This window comes from Phaseolus vulgaris, chromosome 1, assembly GCF_051622355.1.
Source record: "Phaseolus vulgaris cultivar YP4 chromosome 1, ASM5162235v1, whole genome shotgun sequence".
Classification (NCBI taxonomy): Eukaryota; Viridiplantae; Streptophyta; class Magnoliopsida; order Fabales; family Fabaceae; genus Phaseolus; species Phaseolus vulgaris.
The window spans coordinates 50,622,938-50,650,725 of NC_143498.1; the positions used below are offsets into that span (position 1 = coordinate 50,622,938).

The 27,788-nt window shown below is 33.1% G+C and overlaps 3 protein-coding genes across 3 annotated transcripts; all 3 read right to left on the reverse strand.

Moving 5' to 3' along the window:
- Positions 1-1,079: 1,079 nt before the first annotated feature.
- Positions 1,080-4,431, reverse strand: LOC137814781 (uncharacterized). The gene is made up of 3 exons (XM_068617684.2): positions 4,137-4,431; positions 3,648-4,054; positions 1,080-2,574 (listed from the first exon to the last, which is right to left on the reverse strand). The coding sequence occupies exons 1-3, from the start codon at positions 4,200-4,202 to the stop codon at positions 1,293-1,295; spliced, it is 1,755 nt and encodes a 584-aa protein (XP_068473785.2). The 5' UTR covers positions 4,203-4,431; the 3' UTR covers positions 1,080-1,292.
- A 9,374-nt stretch (positions 4,432-13,805) lies between these two features.
- Positions 13,806-18,918, reverse strand: LOC137814782 (putative beta-D-xylosidase 2). Its single transcript, XM_068617685.2, has 7 exons — positions 18,345-18,918; positions 16,119-16,397; positions 15,835-16,004; positions 15,666-15,763; positions 15,214-15,564; positions 14,713-15,126; positions 13,806-14,632 (listed from the first exon to the last, which is right to left on the reverse strand). Exons 1-7 carry the CDS (start codon positions 18,750-18,752, stop codon positions 14,025-14,027), a joined length of 2,328 nt encoding a protein of 775 aa, XP_068473786.1. The 5' UTR covers positions 18,753-18,918; the 3' UTR covers positions 13,806-14,024.
- A 5,909-nt stretch (positions 18,919-24,827) lies between these two features.
- Positions 24,828-25,911, reverse strand: LOC137814783 (uncharacterized). Its single transcript, XM_068617686.2, has one exon. It carries the CDS (start codon positions 25,708-25,710, stop codon positions 25,120-25,122), a length of 591 nt encoding a protein of 196 aa, XP_068473787.1. The 5' UTR covers positions 25,711-25,911; the 3' UTR covers positions 24,828-25,119.
- Positions 25,912-27,788: the final 1,877 nt, after the last annotated feature.

Genomic DNA, 27,788 nt, shown 5'->3' on the forward strand with positions numbered 1-27,788 from the left:
TTTTTCAATTATTTATTTTATTAAATAATAAATTATATTTTATTTTATTTATTAAAGAGTAAAATTATCCAATTAAAAATAAAATTAAATATTATATTTTTTAGACAACTTGTTTTCATTTTGTAGATATAGGTTTTTTATATAAATAATTATTTTAAAAAGTTTAGAAAAAAGGTTACTCAATGCATAAAATAGTAAGAATTTGTGTATATCAAATTTATTATTAATGTAATTGTTCTCCAATTGGATTGGAACTAAGAGAATGATTCGAACCACTATTCGGTCGGTCGATCTGTACCTTACTCCTTCTTCTCAGTTGAACTCCCACGCTCTCGTTCTCCCACTCCTTCTCTTGCAAGTTCCAGACTCGAATGATACTTGCAAAAGGTACTCCGACGTTCAAGTCAGACTTCAATAGTCAGTAGTTAGAATTAAATAATTGTAACAACTATTATTAAATCAATATATAAAATAAAAATATTAATAAAAAATAGATATATTTAATTTTTCATTCATTTTTTATTTTTATAATTTAATGTAAGCAATTTTTTTTCTTTTTTTTTCGTCCCTCTCATTTTTTTTATTTTTTAATTCGAACAACGCATTTTAATAGTAGGAGCGGTGATATCTTGAAAAATATAAAGGAAAAAAATAACCAATTAACAACTTAGAGGAATATTAATATATGTTATTTAAATGGTTATCAAATGAATGTACTTTTTTTTTTGGGTGAGTGTGAAATTATCATTTTCTTTAACAGTAGTGTAATTTTAGGATACAAATAACTAATACACTTTGCCTCTTCACTCTAGGCGTTTGAGACATGAGGGCCGTCGGATCTTAATCCACCATGCAGGACTAACGATTTAGAGGGGAATCTAAATAAACCTGAACAATTATGATCTCACTGGAGATTTCCTATAACATATGATGACAAGGTGAGATACACATCTCACCATCAACCAAAAAAAAACAGAATCAGAATCACTTAGGTTGTTTCTTGCCAGGTCTATAAGGAACTCCAATAAACCAAAATCAGAATCACTTATATAAGAAATCAGAGAGGAAGAGACCAAAGATCCAAGAATAGAGTCTGCATTCAGTACTCATAATCTGTACATCACATAGAGATAATAAAAAGATGACTAATAAAAGAAAAAAAGGAATAGGTAAAATTTTCCGAGAGTCTAAACATATTGATTTTGCTTTGCATAATTTGTACATCACACAGTCAACGAACCAACCAGAGATTACCATCTCCAACATCCCCCCACCAAACATTTCCATTTCAATCAACAGCTCAACGCTTCATACTTCACTGGCATGGACCGATTAAACCCCACCTGAGAAAGCAAGTTCCCCACCACCGCAATGTCACGGCAGAAAACGCCCTGAAACATCGCCGGATTCACAGTAGAAGAACACACCATGGACCTATTTTCAGACATTTGAGCAATATTATTATTGTTATTATCATTATCATTATTATTATTATTATTATTCTCCTCACTGCTCCGGGTACACTCAACCTTGCTGAACGACTCAGGTTCATCGGCTTTTTCTTTCTGCAGTTGAATAGCCAGGAAAGCAGCCTTCTTTCTCTGCTTCTCAGCAGCTTCCTCATCCATGATGTTACTCATCACATTAGTGTAACCCTTCTGAACCAATCTATACAACAACAAAGATGACATCTTCGCCCTCTCTTTAACCGACTCAACATCACGCTCATCCGCAAGCTCACACCTTTCGATGAACCCTGTTGCCTTATCAGGCTTGTGCCGCAAGGAAAGCAACAAGTGAGCCCTCTCCAACTCCGACCGGGAACAACCTCGTCGGACACCAATCAAAGCATAGTAATCAACGTTCCCTGTTTCTCCAGATGCTAGCTTCTGTTTCAGTTCTTGAATTTTAATAGTGAGGGTGCAGAGTTTCCCAGGAATTTCCCTATAACGCACGTTGTGGCGCTTCCACGCAGGACCGGGAAGCTTGCGGTCTCGTAAAATTGAATTGTAGAGAAGCTTCAAGTGTTCGAGGTCGTGAAGAGAATCGGGTAAACAACGAATGTTTTCGAAGAGTGAAGCTCTGATTTCGAGTGCTTGAATGCTAGTGGGGTCCAAAGCAAGTGTGCGGTTACAATCCGCAATTGATTCTGCGATTCTACCGGCGGAACGGTGCGCGGAGGCGCGGAGGATGTAGCATTCGACAAGGAAGCTCTGCGGTGCGCTACGCCGGCCGTCCACAATTTTCGAGAAGTGGCGGATGGCTTCTGAGTAGAGCCCGGCATCGAGGGCGGCCAGTGCGGCGGCGCGTCGCCGGAGCAGGAACTTTATGTGGCCGAGGAGTTGGGTCACGCTCTCGGAATCCGCCGCAAGAAGAGTTCGCGGTGGAGTTGTAGGTGGCGCATTTGCGGCGTCGGTGGAGAATTGGATGTTCGTAACATTGAAGCTGTCTTGTGACCAGCACACACTCTCGCGCCGGAGTGTAGCGCTTGCAAGACGTTTCCCCGTTTGAAGAAGAACCATTGCATCCTCCATTAGGCCTAGGTGGCAGCATGCTTCACCCAATACCAAGTATCTGTTTGAAAATTCCACATTCACTTAATTAATCTCACTCAAATAATAATAATGCTAACATATATAACCGTAATGCTTAATTTAAAGATTAGTTCTTTACATTACATATGGTATATGTTTCAAATAATAATTTCATCAGTTGATTTTCTATTTTTGACTCTAGGTTATATGTGAACTCATATTATTTAAAACATTTAATCATCACTCAAACCGTTCTTCTTAAAGTGTTAATTCGAGTTTTTTTTTTAAAAGAAAAGAAATATAATAAATCTTCTTTATTTTACTTTTTTATTTCTTTATGTATATATAAATTAATTAAAAATAAGATAAAAGGTAATATGTAATTAATATTACAATGAAATAGAAAAAATGACACTAAAAAGAAGAATTGGATGAATAGATTTGTGACTAGAGTGGAATAGGGTGTCAGGAAAATAGATAAAAAAAGATGACAGAGCATGAGCAATGAACCTAAACAGGTCTACCCGAGACCAGAAATTTAAGTCACATTATTTATTCACGCCAACCGAGATTACATTTTAACGTAACAAAGCTCTCCGTTAGCATGAAATCTTGAAAACATGAAATTCTATCTCTTAATTTTGAAATATAGGAATGTAAGGGAAAAAATGAAAAGAAAAGTACAATTTCGTAACGGGAACTGCGTTTATTTTGTTTTCTCTTAACCATAAGAAGAAGGTTGTGGTTTTTGAGTTAATAGCAGAGAAGACAATGTACAATATACACGTCTGGTGTAGGTCATAAATGTTAAAAAAAACCATAGCAGTAAATATTTATATTTTTTTTTTATCGTGCGTTGAATTACAACCTGCGTTGCGTGTATGGGTGACAGCAGGGAGCATTTACTGAAACCCGTTTAAAGTAGTTATTTCCATCTGATCTCAAACTCAAATAAAAGGCATTAACTATGATTAATTAATTAAATAAAGCTCCCCGCAACGAAGAAACTCCCTTTTTTAAAACCTGTAAAAACTCCAGGGCAAAGCAAAACCAATGAAACAAAATAATGCAAGAGTGTCAGTGAGAGAAAATAAAAGGAAATAATGAAATTACCTCCACTGCCCTTCCTTCTCGCAGGTTTTATACAGCCCTGCCATGACCTTCTTCTTGAGGTCGGAAACAGAGAAACATTTAAAGCTCTGATCCCGCTCCGACGACTCAGAGGAAGAGAGAAGCTTCACTCCCTCTCTCGAAAGCTGTTGCGAAGAGGTGTCGGAGGAAACAGAGGAGGAGGATGAGTCATCGTTGATTCTGAGGCTCGGAATGTAGTCCTGAAGCATATCCGCAACCTCCTTGAAGCGGCGCAAATAGAGGAGAGCCCTGGCTCTGAGCTCAAGCGCGTGGTCGAGCCTGGGAGAAATGGCCAGAGCCGCATCTAGAAGATTGAGAGCCGAAGCAATCTCCCTCTGATCTTGCGTGGCTATAAGACTCCGAGCGTCTTTAATGTATTTCTCAACAATCTTGAGAAGGAAAAGAGTTGTTAAGGTGTGATGTGAAAGATTTGCAATGAAACCGAAATCGTAAACCGAAGCGATACCTTACCTTTCGATTGGTAAGCCACCAATGCCTTTTGTCTGTGGTGGATAGAGTGTGAGTAGTAATGGCCATTTTTGGAGCTAATCTGTTGAATGTTGGAGCATGGAAGTGTATTGTTGTCCCTTCTTCTCCCACCTCCCTCCTAATGAAATTGTGAAAGGGAGAGAATATAGATGGGGAGGTAGAGAGAAGAGAAGAGAAGAGAAGAGAAGAGAAAGAGTGTTTGAGTGTGGGAGAAAGAATAAAAGCAGGGAATAGAAAGGTGGAAGAAGTGTAGGGTTTTTTTATATGGGTTTCGTGTAGATGTGGTTATAAGGTGAAAGCAGGAGGGGGAAACTGAAAATTTGACAGAATTGACCCTCGTGGAAACCTTTCATCCTTCTAATTCATAGCTGGCATTGCCAACACACCCTGGACTCTCTCTCTCACACACGCCCCCACACACATGACCTATATACGTATGTATGTATACTAGTATTTATTTATGATTCGGTACCTGACTCAGCCGGTGACTGCATTATTGTAACTAGATATATCCGGTCACTCATCACGGGTCCTCGGTTTCAAGTTTCAACCACCAAGGAAAGATAACTGCAGCCAAATGTCCCAAAAGTAAGCAAAGCTTCCAAGCACAGGTTATCTTGGCTATTTATTTCTCCTACCCAACCAATTCAATCACGGATTTACCCTTCTATACGTTGACCTTATGCCATTTCCTTCACCCCTCCCTGAATTCATCATATTTTCCTTTTTCTTTTCTTATCATTCTTTTCAAACAAACAAATGTTACCATCGCTCATTTTTTATTCTGTCGCTTTTGCGTAACGCACCCATGATTGACTCAATGAGAATTGTGAACAAAGAGGCCAAAAAATAGTAGCTCCACATGTGAGCTTCCAGGGTAATTGATCCATCAAACAAACACACTCTCTCAATTTCTAATGTAAAACAAACCGTGATATTGGGGATATTGGGGATGGGGACAACCACTGTATCACAAAGGTACTTACTACATGCACAAATAATCACTAATCAACGATTTACCTTCACATTGTTCACAAATTCATAATCTTGTACTCTTGAGACAGTTCTGCACTAATGTATATACATACATCCTCTATTTTTTGTTAGTATTTTTTACTTATTGCATGAAAAAAAAATGACATGGTAGCTCCTACCCTGATTAAGCACACCTTTTTTTTCTCTCTACTTTGGCATTGAATGATCATTATGACTTTGTAACTTTTCAAGTTGCAATTATCATAGTGAGAGAGACAGGCCATCCATAATTTGGCCATTACCATAATTTGACAAGTAGATATTACAGGTACACAGGGGGATATCATGAATCAACACCATTTTTTAGTTCTTATTATGATAAATAATAATTTAATTCTTAAATATGTTAGACACTATCTATTTAGTTCTTAAAATAAGTTGTATTATTAAAATTTATGAGACTATTTTTTAGGATTTAGTTATTTTGAAGAAGATGGGTGGTGGTGTTGTTGTTTGATGTTTGTTTGGTTGAGGAAGGAGAGGCATGGATGATATGATAAAAAGGAGAAAGGGTTGAAATAAGAAGTGAGGGGATGAATTAGTAAAAAAAGGAGGAGCATATTTATGGGGAGTGAGAAAGGGAGTGTTGTCTCGTAAGACACAGGAATCATGCTTTTTCTTTTTGGAGGGTTGGTTCGCTTTTTATTTGAGCCACATTGATTAATGAATGCACATGAATTGGGATTAGATGGCAAGATGGGTTTGTCTTAAAGCCTCTCCAACTTACCTTTCCGTCGCCCCCACAATCCCATTATAACTAATGCTGCACTACAATTTCATACTGCCATGTCTCTCCTCCTTCACCCACTGTTATATACTCACCAGATAAACCCAAGTCTTCTTCTTTCTGGACCAGGCCTATCATACTCTGTCACTTTGAGTCTTTCATATAATAATAATAATAATTCTCTACTCTGCTGTAACATGATCAATGATTTCACTCCCTCTATATAAAAATATGCACATTCCTTTTTTCCAATCATAATGAAGAAAATTTATCTCCAAATAATTGCACTTGGATTTCCTTTATGTCCTGGAAATTCTTTATTCATGTTGAAGCACATGAGTCTGATTTGGGCATGCCAAAACCCACCACTAATGGATCATGTGAACTGTGACCCTTCCTCCGGAAAGAAAAAAGGACAGTGCTCACTGCTGCACTACTCGTAAATTATTATCATTATTATTGACGAAGAGAGCTACGATTACTTTCTTTCTAAACACATGGTAAAATGGGTCTCAACATGAGATGTTCTCTGAATGCATTTCAGTTTTGTAAATTCCTAGCGTTAGACTTGTCCAAATGTCGAGAAGGTGGGTGGTGACAACTTTCACTTTCCTTTGTCTTTTTTGTTCTTGTTTGCTTCTAGTTATGCTATGGAAACGTGGATTCAAAAGTGAAAAAAACTTTGTATTTATATCTGTTCATCATCGATGAGATACCAAAATTAATTTTGCCATAAAAGTTAATTTTCACATTATATCGTTAATGAGAAGAAAAGAGAAAAAAATTATTGTGAAATATAAAAATGTGTGTTGTAGTAATTCCAATAACCAATACCCAGATTCTAGCAGTGAGTACATGTTGTGTGGATTAAACCCAAGATGTTAATTAGTCTGAAATTGTTCTTTGTTTTTTTATGTTGAGATTTTGTTATTGAGTAGTATAACAACCTAAGCACCATTTGTATTGGCTGTGTTGTGTTGGAAGCATGATATATTGGGACCATTTGAGCCCCTCAAAGGGTCTACAAAGTTTGGTTTCTTCCATACACATGGCTGCCATTCTGCTATACGCAAGAAGAAGAGCTTAGGGACCCTTCATTTTGATGGTGACCATCTATTTAATTTATTGCTAATTCGGTAGGAATCATGAATGGAAAGAAATTAAGATGTCCCACTTGTTTTATGTGATACACCCCCCTTAAGCCCTTATAACACAAAAGTAATTTCATGCACTATACTTATCACTTTAATTGGTGGGTGCTATTCAATACTTGCTTTCTCTGCATCTCCTCATGTCCCTCTTGTTCCTCCATTGCATGGCCATAGCTTCTTAATTCCATCTTCAGTGGGAGAGCCATTATTATTTCAAATTTCTTAATCCCATCTATGTTTGTTTGTATGTGTGTATGAATGAAAATGGGGTCATGAATTATTGGAAGGAGCTTTTTAAAGAACAGGGTAGCAAGCTCATTTAAGTTTAACTCTGAGACCAACACATGCAATGTCTAAGGTTTCTTATGCTAATAAAAACACTGCTTCTGCAAAGTGGCATCTATATCACTACCCAACACAGAAAATAGGCCCTTTTTATTAGACATTGTTTGATTGTTGTGCCCATAATTTATAATTGGACTTATCTTCATTCCGTTATCATTTTCCTCCTACTATTTGCCAATTATTAGTTTCCCCTTTTATTTCAATGCGTTTTCTTTGGGGTTCTATAATATACCTCTCTCAAGTTCTTATCTCACTTTTCTTCATCACATGTTTTGAACACCTAATACGTATATGGCTGAGAGAAGCTAGTTGATAAGGTATATATGGTCCTACAATTTGTCTTTCAACTACTTATCTTCTCCTTTCATCACTTTTCTAATTCGAAAGTGGTTAAAGAAGTGTAGTATATACGCCACCCTGTTATACGTTACTGTTTTTGAGTTTGATCAGTTCCAACTAATAAACAGGTCTTATAACAAATAAAAAGTTCCAACAAAATAAGATTCTAAATTAAAATTAAGAATAACTTAGTCTCCTAAAAACTATTAATGCTTAGATAATATTAATGTCTTTTATTAAATATCTTCATTACATTAAAATGTATATGATAAGTATTTCATTCAATTTCAAATTCCATTTTGATATTTAACTAGTGTGTTAGCATGAAAGTACTAATAAGTGTGATTAGAACTATAGCAAAATAAATAAGACTGTTTTTCTAATTACAATTTTTCCTACATTGTCTTTCTAATATATATATATATATATATATATATATATATATATATATATATATATATATATTACATGAATATATTTAGGGAACAGTATATTTTATTATTATGTTTTTAATTCCTAAATATAATGCTATATGTTAATACTATTATACAATATTCGTCACTATATTAGATTAATATAAAAAAATTACTTATATAATTAAGTAAAAGTAATTGACAAGTCAACTTGTAATAGATACCTTGGTTACTAGATGTAAACTAATTAATTGATTATATTAGAAGTGTTTGGTATAATGAGTAGATAAGTTAATTGACAAATGTAAAATTCATAAAACAACATAATTATATAAGTTTTAATATATATATATAAATATAACTTGTGTTTTTTAGATAAAAATATATTTTATGTAATTATAATGTTTTTTAATAATGAAATTATTATTATACTTTTTAGTGTTTTTATCAATGACTTAAGGGTTGTATATTTTTTTTATTCGATAAGTCATGTTATTGAAACTAAATGATCTACGGAGTATTAATTAAATTAAATTTTTATTTATTTAGAATTTTTATTTTATTTTTTAATTTAAATTATTGGTACATTGAGTATTTTTTTTACAACATGTGTAATAAAACATTGATTACTTCAATTTGTAATATTAAATCTTTTTAATTTGAACTACATGAAAAATTAAAAAACAATCCAATAAAAATAGTATAATAATTAAAATAAAATTTAATATCTTTTCAATTATATTTTTATCTTATAAAGGATTTATTCTCTATAAAATTTAAAGTAATAATAGATTGAAATAAAAAAAATATTAAAATGTAAAAAAATAGTGAGAAAATAAAATTAAACAAGCTACAAGTTATTAAAGTAGTTTGTAACTTATAAAATGGCTACTTTAAGATACACCATCCAACATTTTTATAAAGGTCAAGCTAACTTACAAACTAGTTAAATAAGCTTATAATATTTATTTTTTTGGTTTTATCAAACATATCTATTTTTTCTCTCTTAAAATGTAGTCAAATTATTTTATTTTTTAATTCTTGAAAAACATAATTATAGTAATTAAAGAAATTATAATACATGTTTTAGTTAAAATAGCTATTTTTAAAAAAAAAATTAATGTAACTTTAACATTTTAAACAATTTTATATTTCATTTTTATTTATCTAGAAATAATACATATACTTTTTAGAATAAAAATTATAAATCACATTTTTATATGTTATATATTAATTTTACAAAAGTATAGATGATAGTTTTCTTTTGTATAGGTCGACAGAGAAAATTATTAATGATGGGTCCAAGGATACAACAATGTCTTCTTTTTTTTTCTTTTATATATATTGCAATGATAGTAGGGGACCATTTTCTGTTAATAATGGGAATCTAAAATGGTTGTAGTACCTAATTGCGGCTATTTTAGTACTATGTAATTAGAATCTCTCGTTACTTCTTCTTGCCATGCCATGATTACAACTAATTCAGTTTTAGTTCTAACAATCGCCAAACATTCCTCTTATTAATTAGCTTACAAACTATATAACTGAACTACTTAATTGTTGCATCGCTTCACCAAACCCCCAATAATAATCAAAATCGATGAATATTGTAGATAAAAATGTTGATTATAAGTATCAATAATATATATATATATATATATATATATATATTACTTAATCTTTTATTAGGAACTTGGAGAGTCAGATGTCTGGTCTTCAATTATCATTACACAACAAGTTTGAGACATATGGAGAGTGCATGACTCTGTCATGGCGATAAAATCTTATTGGAATTTTTTAAAGTTTTTCTCATCAACAAAACTTCTACCTAGTTAAAACTAATGTTCTGCTAGAAATTGACGAGAGTCAGACGTTTGTTCTTCATTTAACATTGTGCAACAAGTTGGAGATAGATGGAGAATACACAACTCTGTCATGGCAATAAAGCTTTATTGGAATTCTTCAAGGTGTTCATCATCAAAAATTATATCTAGTGAAAATTAGAAGACCAAGTGATAGGTTACCTAGACGGTCTGGTGGCCTCTCGGTGTAAACCAGTATCCACGTCAAATTATAGGTTAAGAGCGACGGGGTCATAAAGCATAGTTAAATGTTTATTGGGGCTGCCTTAATCCTTCTGACAAAGTAAGACCCAATAAAATAGTATTGATAAGAGAGGACCCTCAAGATAAAATGTAATGTTATTTTGAACTCTGAACTAGACCACTTAAATTGACTTGATCTAACTTGAGCGTTAGAATATCTATACAGGTACCTCACCCGACTGGACATTAAAACAAACGATCAAAATTAAAAAAATGACAAAAATTATTCAATAGTTCGATCTCGAAAAAATTATAAGAACTACTTAAATATGTAAATTAGTCATCATACTTTAATTCTTAAGAAGATTTTAATTCTTAATTAAAACTACTTTTGAAAACAGTTATTTTAATATCTCAATCATCGTGATTTGAAGGTTTAGTCTCGATTAGACTTTTGAAGATGATTATGCTCCCATGTCTTTTAAGTTGATGTTATATATCTACAGATTTATATTTTGCTTTTGATTCTGAGTTGTTGGCAGTGTTAGGTTGGTTACGAAATCTATCAAAACGTGTAAATTATAGTATTTTTCTTATTGGTAACTCTATTTTGATTATAATCAAGTAACTCTAAAACTAATCTCGATCACTTAGTTGTGGTGTGGCAACAACTAATATTACTCCTTCTATTTCTTGGTAATGAATGTCCACTTCTTGGAGTATGTTACTGACAAAATAAATTGGTTTTTATCATCTTCAACTTCTTTTATCAAAACTATAATTAAATTATTTTTAAAAGTATCGATAAAAGGGACAAATGGGGTAAAGTTTGTATACCGCACAAAATAATTATTTTTTTAGAAACTGGTGAGTCTCAATAAGAAAGTAATTTAACTTTTGACTTTTTATATATTTTTTTAAATTGGTTGGATTTCTCATATTAATAACCCTTGAACTTTCATCCTATGTTAATGTAACTACTTCTTTGATAAGGAATCATAACATCTTGTTTTTGTTCACATACTTCAATAACTCTTTCTTGATCATGGTAAATATTGTAGGATCAAAATCTAAATAATCAAATTGATTATTATAGGTTGATAACATCGATTACTATTTTTGAGCAAGGAGAATATTATTCAGAAATAATTGTTGTTTGAATTTTTACTATGAGAATTTTATTTGCAAAACTGTTGCGAACTTTTTTTCTTTTCTTTTTGATTCATTTCTTGGATTCGATTTCCTTGACTTAAACGTGTAAGGTAACTCAAGATTTGACCTTTGTCATGTTCTTTATCTTCTTTATATTAGTGATTAGTGTGGAGTCTTTTATGATGATTTCAATAAATATCATTAAAATTTGACCAAGTACTATAACGTTTAAATACATTTAAAATATTTTCAAAATTTTCTTGCATGTTGCTTTATATTAAAAAAGTCATATATATATATATATATATATATATATATATAATTAACCTACAAGAATAAGTAGGATATTAATCATAAGAAACATCGAAAACATGTTATTTATAAATATCTCATGACCAAATTAAATTATTTAAAATGAATGATATGGCTCTTGCAGACTTATTAAGTCAAGTCAAGTGAATACATTTTAATAATTTTAAACTTATTTCTATATGTTTGAGTTTCAGATTAAATAAAAGTAGATAAATTAAGTACTACCTAAGAAATACTTATATTTTATGAATTTAAATAGTTGATATTAGTGAAAAACATTTCCCTAGATTTACCAAAATTATAAGGATAAAAGTTTGTTTGACGTTTTAATAATAAAAAATAATTTTTTTTCTTACAATTGTACTATGATACAAAATACTCAACCTATCAATTCTTTATATTATAATAAAGGATGATAATACTTTAACACCACATTCAATAAAATACATACATTTCACATTCTAACAAATTATTATTTTAATTATATTTATTTTATTTTTAATTAAAAATATAATTATATTAATATAATTGATTGTCAAACATGTATTATTTTATATTTGGGTGTCAAAAGAAACTTTTCCTATAATAAAATAAAAATAAAAAAATTATGTGAAATGAATGAAACTGATTCAAATATCATTAATTTAATCATAACGAGGAAAAAAAAATGTTGTGCTCTAACCCATATTTTATATTAAGATAAGAAGATGAGGCTTTGAAACGGAGGCACTAAATGATTTGATGAGAATGTTAATTAGTGGATTTTTTTATTTATGGTATTTTGTGAGTGAAATAAGAGAGAAGCCCTTCTCCTTTGGGATAGGGTGAGAAGGAAGGGACAGAGTTATCCTTTATCCGTATCTCCCAATAATTGGAAACATGGAGGCCAAAAGTAGGCGTCAACATTTGTACTGCTGTGCTGTGCTGTGCTGTGAGTTGTACACTTCTTCTCTACACATTGCTTTCTTTCTTTCTTTCTTTCTTTTCAATTTTACTGTCTTTTCTCATTCTCCTTAGAACAGTACATAACAGTGCCATGCCATGGCTTTCTACTTTGCTCTTTCCCACTTTGCTTCCTCTCCCCTCCCTCAATTCATTCCTTTTGCTTACCACAAACAACCATGTTCCTACTTCAATAACAGATACTTCAATTCAAAAAAATTATTTGATTTTGATGGTATGCGAAAAAATTTCAAACCAATAACAGTCTTAATAATTTCATGAGTCAAATAATCTGTTGACACTAGAAATCTGTTAGAAGAATAATAAATAAATTGTTATATATAATAGTATGAAACATGAATCTGATTAGGGTGTTGAGCACTGAGGCTTCTCAAATTTGAAACATGAATCTGAGATTCACAAATTTGAAACATATGGGGACAGTGATGTTTTGGTATGGTTGGTTTCTGAGAGCTCATCAACCATTCTTGTGGATGCAGCACATTCGATCTAACCATGTCAACACCAATGCCACATTTCCAGTTCCCAAAGCCGTCTTTTGTTTTTATTTTCTCCTTTTCTGTTGGCTATGTTTTGTTGGCCCAACAAACATGCCATGCCAGCTTCGCTCATCAAGTGCAACATTATTGTTCCACGTGATTTTGCCTTCTTATCCACTCTCTTTCTATCTGAGTCACATAATTAAGCATTCACAATCTCTTCTATCTCATAATTATTATATTGATACTTGAAGTTTGGATTTAAGGTAAAAGCTGGTGAATCTCAAAAAATCCCTCGAATTGTAAACTGTTATACCTGAAGAACCAAAAATACTTTTACATATTAAGAAGTTTAAAAAAATATTTTTTATTAAGTATTATCTATTTTTAAATCATCAATATTCCCCTGTTAGCATCTGCTAATTACAAAAGCAATGAACCCCCGAACATTCTATATATGTTTTAAATTTTGTTGGTTGAATTCAGAAACTTGAGCAGAATAAGCGTAGCCACAAAGCCACACCAGATGTATAGCATGTCAGCATTCTTTATTTCTTTAGAATTCGATTGTATATGAAATCAACATTTTTTTTAGAAATGTTTATGGATTGTGAACCCAATCTTATTATTAGCAAAGAGGGGGAAATTACGGTTACAATGAGAAAACTATCTTATGACCAATCTCCTCTCGAAAATGGAACGAATCCTATCACGTTTTTTGACTGTGATAGATGAATAAAATCTAACACGTATTGTCTTGAATCCATGTTTATCAACAGTTTGTCTGTGAATAATGGCTCCTTAGAGGCAAGGTTTGTAATTGAAAGCTAAAGCTTGAAATAGTAATGTATGTACGTGGCATGAAGTGGAGTGAAGGGCACAGAGATAGTGAGTAGATGGCCCAAAAGATCAGGATTTGATAATCCCGAGTGCTGCAGCTTGAAGTGAGACGGAGTGTTTAACATCACCGATGTTAAAACTGTGTAGCCCCAATGGGATTCTTCTGATCCCAGATTTATCCACTACACTTAGGAGCTTGCACACGTGAATATGGATTCCAACTCGGTGTTGAGCCTTGGCAGGAACATGGACTTTGTCGAAGGCCACAAGTTGCTTCTCCAGTGCCCAATGCCCAGCAGCTGCAGGTGGAGCAGAGAACACTAGCAACGTGTGCGTGCAATCTCTGGACCCCACGTTTTTAACGTCCACCTGGAGGGTGATGAAGAGGTTGTCACACCGCGCATGCGTCACTCTAATTGCCCTGTTGGAAATGTCGGTGGCATTGGAACGCCGGTGACCGTTCAGGGGAACTGACACCACTGTGGGAGCACTTGCTAGTGTATGAATAAAGTGAGTGTAAGTTAAACCGTGCCCAAATGGATACACCACTTCACCCGTGTAGAATCTGTACGTTCTTCCTGGATACCCTGCTGATTTACTTGCTCGCATTGCCATCTTTGTCATTGGCAACTTTCTCAGATACTCTTGTGGGTACCATGTCATAGGAAGCTTTCCCCCTGATACCAAAACATACATATTTACATTCCACAAAATCATCACAAATGCTAGTAACACGTCCTACGATAACCACACAAACCTGGGCTAGATGTTCCAAACAGTATATCTGCAATGGCGGCACCACCAGCTTGGCCCGGATAACCGGCCCAGAGAATACCCACGATTCGAGGGTTATTCTTCGCAAAAGTGATATCAACAGGCCCGCCAGACATTAGGACCAAAATGGTTGGTCCCTTTGAGGCAGCTGCAACTTTTGAAACAAGGTCTTGTTGACGCCCAGGCAAAAGCAAGTGAGTCCTGTCCACTGTCTCAGCTTCGATGGACTGGTCCAAGCCCATAACTAAAACGGTTGCATCCGCTTGACGGGCTGCGTTTATAGCAGACCCGAAAAGGTTATCATTCTTACACGCTACATTTTCACAACCCAACTGATGAACAGTCCGCGCATATCTTCCTATTCCTTGTAAGGGGCTGGTGTATCCACAAGCAATACCTATTAGAAACGCAGTGAGAGAAATTAGGCAAATTTAGTTTGACTTGGGGACACATTGGACTAAGCATTTTCCCATGGCAAATTTACCAGCATAGTTTCCAATCATTGTAACATCGGCTTTGGCATTGGGCCCAATGACAGCCACAGTTTGATGAGGATGTTGGGAGAGAGGCAAAACAGGACCAGTGTTCTTAAGAAGCACAATTCCTTGTCTTGCAGCTTCAAGAGCGAGCTCTTGATGGGCCGGTTTGCACACATCTTTTGGGCCCAATTTTCCATACTCTTGGGCCGATGGCTCTCCATCAAACATCCCTAACCTCATTTGGACGGTTAGTGTATTGACCAAAGCCCCGTCCACGTCAGCTTGGCTTAGCAAGCCCTTTGTTACAGCATCCTGCGTGTGGACGGCTAGGAAAGGACCACAGTCTAAATCCAAACCTGTGACATGGCAAAAAAAAGAAAATTTATGTTTTGATTTTGGCTAGTAATAATAGTGAAGGAATGAAAAGATGAATAGGTTGGGAAATGGAGTGACTAGCCTGCTTTAATGGCATCTGCAGCAGCTTCTTCTGGCGTGGATGCATAATGTTGATTACTATAAAACACTCCAACGGAGTCACAGTCTGATACAATGTAGCTGGGCACAGAAAGGCAAAGGAATGAGTATGAACAATTGAAAGTATGAAAAGAGTATTTAAGTAGGCTTACCCGTCAAGTTGCCACAGGCCACGAAGTGTATTCTTGAGGAGGTTGGGGTCCGCACAAGTAGGAACTCCATTCACTTGATTGTAAGAACACATCACACTCGCTACTCTCCCTTCGCTCACACACATCCTGAATGGCACATCGAATGTATCCTCTATGTCCTGCTTACTTACCTGCGCATAATATCCCATAATCAACTTCAAAAACCAAACTAACTCATCTCCTATCATTACTCAATCAACCCTACCATTATCAATTATTAATAATTCTAATTAAATAAAGGGCACCTGTGCATTAAAGTGGAATCGATCCACGCCGTTCCAATTATCGAGGTCGTAAGCCGTGAAGTGTTTGCAACAAGCAGCGACCTTCAACCGGTTACCATGGGTTCCCTGTAGTCCTCTAACGTAACTAACGGCATATGTACCGGCTAGCACAGGGTCCTCACCGGGAGTTTCCTGTCCCCGGCCCCACCTTGGGTCCCTGAAAATGTTAATGTTTGGGCTCCAGTAGGTGAGCCCTGCAACTCCACCGTTGTACATGGCCCTTGCCTCATCAGACACAACCTGCACATTAACCCCTACACTTCAAACTAAAATTAAACTGCATCATATAAGTTTTTTTTTTTTTTTTATCTTTGTTCTTCATCCTCATATTTGGAAGATTGGGTATGTCATTATTATCTTCAAGTGGCTTAGTAGAGGGGGACACTGAACAGCCAAACAGGTCCCCAGACAAATGATATGCAAGTTGAAGCCAACCAATCATCCATCACCAAAATTAAATTGAATATTTTTTAGGAAAAGATATTAACTAATCATTATTTCGTTGGAACCTTATTATTTTATTAATTAAATGGGACATATCTTCGGTCTAATCAGGAACAATAATCATATTTTTTTTAATAAAAACTAGATGCAAGTGAATCTCATTCTTCTTTTATAAATTTCAATCCCGACTATCTTTTATATTGTTATTTTAGATTAAACTACTTCAAATTAAAAAAGAAGTTATATTAATAAAACAGAGAAACATATTAATTACAATGATATTTTTTAAAATAAATTTAATATATGTTTATTGTCATTACTTAAATTTAATATTTTTAGTAATTAATGATTTGAAAAAAATCAACTTTTTATAAAACTATTTCAAGTGGATATGAACTATAATGATTTCAATAAAAAAATTAAAGTAATTCTTAATATCACTAATTAAATAAATTAAATTATTCAATAAATACAAAATTATTAGAAGAATCTTCTTACTAAGAGTCACTCTATTCCATGTTTTACATTGACTAAAACTTTCATCATACAAAAAGTTTGTATAAGAATTGATTCACTTTTTAATATATTAAAATTTATCTTAAATAGGTTTATTGGATTTATGTTATTTCTCAACATATCCTAACAAACCAATATAAGTTATATAATTAAAAATAAATCTAATGTACTAGAATAAGTTAGCTTAATTTCATTTCATATATCAGTTATAATAAACTAATCAGAAGATAATGCAGTAGAATTTGCAAAGATTCTTGGGAGTTTTTTTTCTCTAGTCCGTGAGTGAAAAGTGAAGGAGCAACATAAATTAAATGAATGGCTCCCTCGCCGTGCACAATGCACGCTGTTCCATAATTCTGTGCAAACCCAGCAAGCCCCACTCTCCCTACATTATTTATATACTTATATTTTTTTTCTTTTTATTTTAATTAAGTAAAAAAAATAAATGAAAAAAAATCTTTTCTTTTTATGATACAAAATTTTAAATTTAAGATCTTATTATATTACAAGCATATTATGTACACCCCCTCTTACGTTTAATTGCTACTACTGCTACTACACTTGAGACTCCATAATCACTCTCTCTCACGCACGTGACTGTACACAGTATTTTTTAATGATACTTTTTTTATCAAAACTAAATTAATCTTAATAGTCTAGACGGTAGGAAGAAATGTTAACACCAATCTCTAATTTTAAATATAGAATAGTAATTAGCTTTTAAAGTTTATACATAGCCATGGATACAAAATAATTAATTTATGCAGAACAAAAAAAAATTGTGGAATTTCTCGTGTATGGTAGCTGAATATTAAGTATTCGGCGCGCCCAGGTCAGAGAACAGGAGTAAAAAGTGAAAGTAAGAGTAGCATGATGACAACACAACTTGACTGAATCTTACAAAAAAATAAGAAGAAAAAACAAAGCGTGAGCAAAAGAAAAGTCAAGCACTTGAACTGGGGATGACATATGAAAATGATTTTAATGCAATTTATGTTGTGACCTATATTTTATTGTCACTTTATTACCACACACAAACAAGATAAGAGAGCCAATGTTGCCAACTAAAAATCTGATAGCATGTGATAAATTTGTTTTAGTGTTATTTTTTTGTGTTGTGTGGTGTCAGTGCATGCAAATTACATTCATAATTAATATCGATTTTCATTTCTCAAACTTATGACACTTAATTATAATAATTGTAAAATTTATGGAAAAAAATCTGACCCGTCCGATTGACTCCCAGAGAGAAGCATTGAAGGAAGCAGCGGTTGTGATGACTTGGGGGAAGCTAGTTGCGCCGGGGAACTGTGCATTAAACTTGACTCCGGGACCCACATTTGAAACGCCGTGGAGTGCCTCCGACCACCACTCGTAGCCTTTCATCCCCAGCCGCGGAACCGCCGCGGCATTGTTCACCAGAAGCCTAACCTTCTCCTCAAGTGTCAACCTTCCGATCAGGTCCTTCACCCTCTCCGTTATCGCCACCGAGACCTTGCAAAACGGTAAGTTTTTTGTGACGGCATTTTTAGGGTCGCAGGCGAATGCGTCACGTGCCTCACACGTGTGGCGGACCAGAAAGAAGAGGAGGAAGACAGCGACGAGGGATGAGAAGGTTGAAGACATTTGGAGCATAAAGAAAATAAAGGTGAGTGAGGGTTGGCATGTTAAAGAATGGAGTGAACATTATATAACACAACACAATAGCTCTGTGCGCGCGTGAGAGAGAGAGAGAGAAATTGCAAACGACAGTGTAGGATGATAATGACGACGTAATAGAGAGGCCAAGCTAGTAGATGGCTCCTTTAATATGATGATTGGATTTTCCACTATATCATCTTTTACTTAGAGTATTACACTCACTAATATTATTATTATTATTTTATTATTATTGCATCAAACAACTTTTTGTTTGCTGGTGAGATCAATAATGTTTATGACTTACCAAAGATACATATATCACTCTCTGTTCATCATTTAACATATTAACAACCACCCAAAATTCACCTGTGATTTTGAAGGACAACCATGGTATAAAGGAAAGAGTTACTTCTATATCACATACTCATATACTATCTTCATCTTCTTCTTTCTTTACTTACACCAATTACTTAATGTACTGATTCACTCTTTTATCCTTTTTAGGGTAAAAAATTTTATACAGATTTATTGGACAAATATAATTTATCTTATAAGGAAAAAGCAGGCTTAGTTTGTATAAATAATTCCATTTTATAAAATGATTTGATTTTCAAATATATGTTATATATATTGGCTGTAAGAATTATTGTTGAGTTTGAATTGATTTATAAGTGTGTTAAGTGGAAATTTGAATTATTGTTATAATGTAAATAGGGTTGAAATTGGGTCAAATTTTGTTATGAGAAGTCTACTACCTATTTCATATCTTATGTATAGGGTTGGACAAATAAATTTAAGTCATTTGCTGAACAAGTTAAGAATATTTGAAAAGCGGTATTTAGTTGAAAGATAAAAGATTTAGGTTCTGTGAAGACCGTTCAAGCTAGACCTAAAAAATAGCTATACCAGATAAATAAATTTGACTAATTTTATAAATGGAAACATAGTTAAGCTTAACTAATTTTTACTGCTAATTAAAACGATAAATTCTATTTTATTCATAACAATCATGACTACATTCTTTTCATTAAAATTTCCGTTATAATGATAAAATGAAAACGGAAATCTTGTTTATTTAATTTATTAGATACATGTGGGATATTTTTAAAGTTTTTTTCTCCTTAGTTAAATTGATGTGATAAACTAAGCTCATACAATTAAATGATGATACACCTTATTATACCAAAAATATTGTTTAGTGCGTCGCAATAAAATTCATAACGAGATATGATGAGATGCATAACTATTTTATTGAGTTATCTATCACACTCTAATATTTAGTTGATCACGCTCGTCAAATTTGTTTGGTAGAAAAACGAACATTTCTCTTACGATAATTTTTTCAAAGATTAGATTTTCAAACTATGTACGTACTCAAATGTTTGGGTGAGCATTAAATTATTTTGTTTTTGGATTATTTAATTTTTTTATCAAACTTTTTTAATCCTTTCATGGGTATAACATAACATCCTAGGATGTCGATCCAACATTTGAGAGAGGGACATCTCTAGTTCTGTTTGCACATAGTTTATATATATTTTTATTAAAGATTTTCATTTTCTCTAAAATAAGAAATAATTTTCGGAGAAAAATATAATGCTGATTTGAAAAAAAAAAATAACTACTACTATAATAAATAAATATAAACGATTATTATTTTTAAATTAATAATTATAAAACTGCATTTATTATTTTAAAAATGTGTATTCCTCTAATCAAGAGAGCCAAATTAACATATTAGAAATCAAATAAATAGTATGTATGAACTAATATTTGGTAAGTAGGATCGAATATCTTCGCATTGTAGGTAATATTTTCCATTGCTTGTTTCTTTTTATTGTTTCACACCTGAAAAGCACAGATGAGTAATGTAAGAACAAAAGTGTACTTAATCTGAAAAAAAAAAAAAAAAGAGGAAGCTGCAGTTATCACTTAATGAAGAATGTATAAGGTTTTTCTCTGTCAAATACCCCATATCCAGAAATATTAATTGACATTCTTCCTGCAATCCATGAAATGAATCAAAAGAGTGAGAGACACGAAATGTAAAACTTTTTTGCAAAGATTCTGTGGCTTGATAGTTTTGGCCCTTTGAAGTGAAGATGTTAACTTTGTGCAAATCTTCTATAAAAATGGGTAAGAGTAATTAGTATAACACAAATAAAAATTCAGACACCGAAAAAGTAGAGGTATCAGTCAAACGTAGTGGAAATTATAGATGAAGAAAGCATAGGTTGGATTACAAGAAGCTAATAAGAGAGATTACATATCTGCAAAAGTGGTTGTTGGTTGGGTTGAGGGTAACTTCACGTAGAAGTTAGGGTAGGCACGGAGCTTTTCTGTCTCAGATATTCAAACTCAGAGTGAGTCACAGTGGATATCTCCAATAGCCAGCCATAGGAAGGATGAACATTTAACAAAAAAAAGGAAGATAAACATAACTTCATAAGAAAACAAAACATTGCTCTCACCACTAATCAACTTTTTTTTTTAAATTCTCGAACTCGTAAGGTAGGAGGAGCCTAAGAAAGTCGAAAAAGAGAGATAACATTATTAATAGACAAAGGCCAAATTCAATGAAAATTCGAGATCCCAAGAAGTTGCTCCTAGCCTCCGAGGTGGAACTCTTTACTATATTTATATTTAGTGATCACAAAACTTTACCAACATAATGAATTGCTTATCAACGTTAACCAAGTATATTTTTTGGGTCGATTTTCTTAATCTCCACCATAATGTAGTAGACATATGTAGGAGGAGGCATCTTTAATTTTCCATGGTGTTGTAGAGTTCCAATTGGGTAAGTGTATTGAAGTTGAAGATGAACGCGTGTAAGCAGGGAATGGGATTTTATATATTAAGAAAATATCCACTTGTGTTGTGTGTGGGGGGTGAGTTGGTGGCAGAAGACCATTAATGAGAAGAATGGTTAGGTTTTTCTTGGGAAGGCCTCCATAATGTATTACGAAAGTGTTGTCTGGTTCCTTCCGTGACTGGACCCATTTTCATCCTTCAGTCTTTGCTCCCAATAATCTTTCTTTTCCATATTCTTAAGGAAAGATCTATTTATAAGGAATATTTAGTTTTGATTCAAGTGGTCCATGACTATGACACATTTGAATATTGCCTCGGTTCACTGCATCTGTTTAAAAGGAGGCACACCTATGTCTCAGTGGATTACATTATACAAACTTTTAGCTAACTCATTCACTCCTCACTAACTGCAGATGCCATAAACAAACAACAAATGGAAGAGAAAAGGAAAAATACAAAAGAGAATCACGAGAAATTGACGAACACTGAACCATCATACTATCATAGTTCAGAGTCAGGTTGAAGTCAGGGTCAACTACTGACCTGCTGGACCCACCTTTTTATATAAGCTTCCAGGTATCAGATTTGGTTAATTTCATACAAATTTCAATTTTACATATATAACATTAAAATAGGTATAAAATTTCTTAGTAATGGGTCTGTTTGTTGGTAGTAACAAACTAGTGATTTGTTGATATACCAAACGAATGATGATGTTTTGTGTACTCCAAAATCCAAATAGAAATCAAATGGAACATAATGCTAAATGATTCGTAAATATACTTGAGGGCTAAGTTTGAGCATTTACTCTAACTAATGGCTGATTTTTCTTTCACCATACCCAACACACCTCAAATGTCCATTTTGTCTTTAATAATGTAAAATATTTTCCTTTTGGATATTCATATCCATAAGTTAAATTACAAAATTTTGGATATATAAATTCATAACCAATATGTCATTTTTGGATTTTACCATCCAGAAGCTTAATTGAATAACGTAAATGATCTTCCGGATGTCAAGATCAGTAAGCAAACATAAGTGAGATCCGGATCTCAATTCTCAGCACCATTTACAGTACACCATTTTGGATATGAAAATCCGAAACTCATAACTCATTTCCAGATATGACCATCCGGAAGCTTAAATGAAATACACAAATGACTTTCTGGATTTCAAAATCCGTATAAAACTCACTTCCGGATTTGTGCATCTGTAAGCAAAAATAAAATCAAGGACAATGTTGGATTTAAAATTTTGCGTTGGGTGCGTGTCATAAATGATATGGTGCAGGAAGCAATTGCCCTAACTGATACTTGCAATAAGTAGGCCCAACTTCTTCCACAATCAACTTGCTAAGAAAGGCCCAATATAAAGACCACTGCCCAATAATTGGTAGGATTTATGCAAGGAATTAGCCAATTACTTTCTGCACTTCATCAAATTTGAACTGTACCCCACTTATATGTGAAATCAAAAATTTCCTTAAATGAAAGAGGAGATCCCCTATGGACCCACTACATCATTTCCGATTTTTTCTAAAATGTTCGTGGAGAAGTTCACAACAAATAAGGTGAAACCAGATCGATATTTTTCACATCAACACGAGGATGAATTTTGAACTAATTATATTTTATGCAATATATTTGTTCTAATAGAAGAGGATGCCTCTCAACTAGAACAGTTAGTTGAGATCGATTAAACTTTGAGATAGTCACTGATTGTATCCTTGCAAGTTGTATGGAATCTAAGGAAAAGAAGGGGCTCCAAGATGGTCATTGATTGAATTCACCTGTAAAAGATACTCTGAGACTCAAGTCATGAAGAACATAAAATATAATGACTGTGGTCCCTAACCTCGGACATAAGCCTCTAAAAGTCAAGTTTACTTTGACGATCTTTAATCAACCTATATATCCCTTAACATCAGATTCGCCTCAAAATACTATAATATTTATTTTTAATATGTTTATAAACATTTAATTTATAAAAAAAATAACTTATAATATAGAGTTTTGTAGATGAAATTTAGTGAAAACATTCTATCTTAACAATAAATAAATATATATATATATATATATATATATATATATATGAAAACTAGAGAAAAATCACTTAGTGAAAGACAATTCAGAATCCAGCCATTTCATTCTACCTCTACTAAAAAAGAAAAACTAGAAAATTATAGTTAAAATAAGTAAGTTGTCCACCTTTGCTGAGTGTCACAATTAAGTGTCGATGACGAACCCTTTATTTTTCTCAACAATTATTTTCTAGCAATCGAAGTGACATCGCGAAAACAATAATGAAACGATTTTATTTTTCAGAGATGTGAACTTAAATGAAAATAAAAATAATAACCAAATACTTTTTATTTTTAGTGAACATCGATAGAAAAAATGATAAATCAAATTCAAGAGGGCACAAACACATATCGTGTACAGTATATTTAAAAGCTTATTGTGGCATTGTTTCATGAGAGTATTAAAATGCTTTCTACAGAACCATCACATCCCTCCCTAATTTTCATTTTTCAAGTGGAATGCTGTTCATGTTTTGTTTAGTTAGCTACGTCTGAACGTGGATAGAGCGAAGGTTACTTCCAAGTTGACGTTATATATTAAATGACGGAAATAATTTGATTATTTCATCCAAATTTTTAGTCAACGTACATACTCACATACATGCAAAACCAAGCCTAAAGCAAAGTAAAAATGAAGTGCAACCATAGGAGAGATAGAGAGCAAATTCTAAGAAACAAAGTGATAATACGATGAAAAAAGGTTAAATATAAACATATATCATGTTTTTCTTTTATCTCATTTTCTATCGTATTTTTCTTCTTACTTATTTCTTTCTCTTTCTCAACCCCCGTTAATCTAGAATCGGGTGGGTGATTTTATTTTCCCGGGTTGAAAATTAAAAAAAGAAAAGAGTAAAAATAAAATGAAATAAAAAAGGTGAGTTTAGTTCCTTTTAATGTAATGGGATTAGTCATACTTCTCATTTATTTACTTATTCAGCTTTGCAATTTTACCATTATTCAAATTAATTGAGAATATTCTGTGCTAGCATTAAATCACCAAAATTATTTTTCTCTAATTTTAAAATTAAGCAGTTGTCCAATGTATGTTGGTAGTAGTAATGTATATTCTAACCTAACTTGGAACAAAAATAAATTACAGTGCTACACGATGTTTCATAGTTTATATGAACACGTATGTGCAAATAAAAAAAGTTATTATAAGAGCTCACATTTTGATGGTCTTGCTAAATTCCATAACATTTAAAGAACAGGCTTCATCAAATTCTTTCACCTTGGCAGCTTCACAAACTTCACTCCTTTAAACACCAGTTTTACATAACACAAACCATGCCTCAACTATCTTACATAAAGCAACAATTCAATATCCACCAATTTTAGACGTAGTTTCCCAAAGTATTGTTTTTTTAATTAGAATTTGAATTTAATCTCGATCAAAATATCGAATTAAAACTCCACTGCTAATTAAACAACAACACTGAAAGCGATTGAATGTACCAAAATCTAAATCTTTGCAGCAGTAAAGGTTTTGAGGAACAATAACCATCGAGATAGTTTTGTGTTAACCTTCTTCTCTTTAATGGTGTCCAAACTAGGCTTCCAACCTTTCCCCGACAACTGCCTACTCAAATACTCCGGTCTCCCTTCCACCATTTCTGGCAAAAACTCAGAGAAACCGTACTTCTCTTCGGCGTTCTCCGCCGCTTCCTTATTCTGCAACACTGCAACCTCTCTCTCAGGGTGGAACAGCCCTGCAAGCCAAGGAAGAAACCCCGAAGAAGAAACAAAATACTTGGAATGCAGAGCAGAGTTAACGATGAAGAGAATGCGGCGACTATCCTGGCTGCTCAACCCCACAGGCTTCCCTGGCTTCACCGGAACCATCACATAGGTTTTCTTCATCTCTAGCTTTTGGTCCGCTGGCAGCGGCGCTGGCCTTTTCTGCTTCACGGCGGAATGAAAATCAAGCACAACCTGTTGTGGGTGCTCCATCATGAGCTCCGCCGCCGTTAGCGGTTCGCGAAACTCTCGAACCGAACCATCCCAGTAGACGATTTTGCCGGTGGCATGATCTCTGGCTATTTGGTTTCCCATGAGAGAATATTTAATTGGTTTGAGTGAAGTTCCCACAACAGGGAATGTGAAAAGACTTTATATTGAGGGTTACGTTAAGATGTTTGTTAAACCGCTCCATCTTGTGAAGGATATAATGGTGGACTTGGTAGTTAGATTTTGCTGAGTCGTTGGGTTCGTGAAAGAGTTTTACAAGTACATTTTTTGACTTCGAATTGCCCTGTCTCCAATGTTTATTAATTAATCTCACAACAAAAAAAAAGATTGTTACTACTTCAATGTTTGATTAGATTATTGTGGGTTGATGTAGAATGCACCTTGAGTTAGGGTGGTGGTGACCAATCATATTGCTCTTAATTTTGCCTTCTCTATTCACCTAACAGCAAATGAATTCAAGGAACCGTTCAACTGCAATTTAGTGAATAATAATTTGATTGGGTTATATTATATTATATTATATTATATTATATTATATTATATTATATTATATTATATTATATTATATTATATTATATTATATTATATTATATTATATTATATTATATTATATTATATTATATTATACTATAGTTTGTATATTGTATTTGACTCTGTATAATTTTATTGGCCTCTCAAATTTACCTGTCTTTTTCCTCCTAATTTTTTTCTCCTTCCACTCCTCTGCAATTTAATTCAACCAATTCTGGGTTGCTTGTCGGTGCTATTTTCCATAATTTTATTCTCCTCACCTTTTCTTTTCAGTCTCAGCAGTAGCAATTCTAATAGCAAATGTTTATTTTATATAATCAATTTCTTTTTTGTAGATAAACATTCTTAAAATATGTAAATTTATTATAGTGAAAATATATTTAGTTTCATGTAAAAAAAATTAAATCAAAAGAGATAAAAGAAAGATAAAAAAAAGTAAATTATAAAAAATATTGTAAAATTTTATTATAAATAAAGTAGAAGTAGGCGTACGTAAGTAAGTACGTGCATTGAAGCTAGGATACCCTACGTTGCTGGGTATCATTATTAATTTGACGTACCTTAATATGGAGGATGTGAATGTGACGAATTAATTTGCTCATATTGACTTCATGAAGCTACCACACTATTTGTATGCAAAATTCACTCCAAAACTTTTATTCAGATTTATGCAGTAATAGAGTAAGATGAAACAGGGCAGAAACTATTAGGCTCACGATCACAAAATTACTTGCTCTCGTTTTCATTTATTTTTATTCATGAAAAAAGAAGAAGCAAAGGTTACACTAGTGGATGAATTGAAAAACATTTGGATACCAAATATTAGGCTATAGTTAGAGTCCAACGAATACATATTCGAATAAGGGTTAGGAGTAAGTTGTAACTAAAAGTATAAATGTGAATGTTGCAAAGGTGTATTTTTGGAATCTTAACAACTTTCCCCCAATCCCAATTTTGTTATCATGGGACACTCAACTCAACCATGCAAATATAGTTTAACAAAAGTTGTCGGTGGTGTGTCTCCTTTGCCCCACCATTTCACACTCATTCACCACTTCATATATACTGCTGTAGATCCCCATAACTGCAATTATATACTTCAAGTACCCAGAATTTTAATCAATAAAGACTCTTTTCATCCTACAAATTATAACAATAAACTAAACTTAGATTCAATTTTTATTTTAATCAAAGCATTTGTTTTCTTTTTTTTTTAGCATTATAGGTCGAATACGATCCTATGCATAAATAATTTATCGATGTATTCTTGTAATTAAAAGTGGGAAGGAAATGCATATGTGTTGATCATCTACTCATAGGACCGTGTCGAAATAATAATCCATAAACAATTAATAAAACAATTAATGATAGACGAAGACGTGATCTTTTTAAAATAATATTAAATTAATACAATTATTTCTATATTTTCTAAAGTGTTGGAAATAAATATAAATAAATAAGAATATAATATCTTTTAAAAAAGTCTTACGTTAGCAAGTTAGTTCATTAGATTGACAAATTTAAAAATTAAAATCCATAATATGTTTCGGTTGAGATATGATTAAAGTTGATGGGTTACCTGAATTTATAAGCACCCATAACTTTTGTCTCTACTGTCCACGTTGCTAAAA

What these genes read in the sequence shown, in the direction of transcription:
- LOC137814781 (XM_068617684.2), bottom strand. Translation starts at nt 4,202, where the DNA reads ATGGCCATTACTACTCACACTCTATCCACCACAGACAAAAGGCATTGG. An exon ending in GGTGGCTTACCAATCGAAAG is followed by an intron (nt 4,055 to 4,136) that starts GTAAGGTATCGC and finishes TTCCTTCTCAAG; the next exon opens with ATTGTTGAGAAATACATTAA. An exon ending in GAGAAGGAAGGGCAGTGGAG is followed by an intron (nt 2,575 to 3,647) that starts GTAATTTCATTA and finishes ATTTTCAAACAG; the next exon opens with ATACTTGGTATTGGGTGAAG.
- LOC137814782 (XM_068617685.2), bottom strand. Translation starts at nt 18,752, where the DNA reads ATGCTCCAAATGTCTTCAACCTTCTCATCCCTCGTCGCTGTCTTCCTC. An exon ending in TGCAGATGCCATTAAAGCAG is followed by an intron (nt 15,565 to 15,665) that starts GCTAGTCACTCC and finishes GCCATGTCACAG; the next exon opens with GTTTGGATTTAGACTGTGGT. An exon ending in AATGATTGGAAACTATGCTG is followed by an intron (nt 15,127 to 15,213) that starts GTAAATTTGCCA and finishes CGTTTCTAATAG; the next exon opens with GTATTGCTTGTGGATACACC.
- LOC137814783 (XM_068617686.2), bottom strand. Translation starts at nt 25,710, where the DNA reads ATGGGAAACCAAATAGCCAGAGATCATGCCACCGGCAAAATCGTCTAC.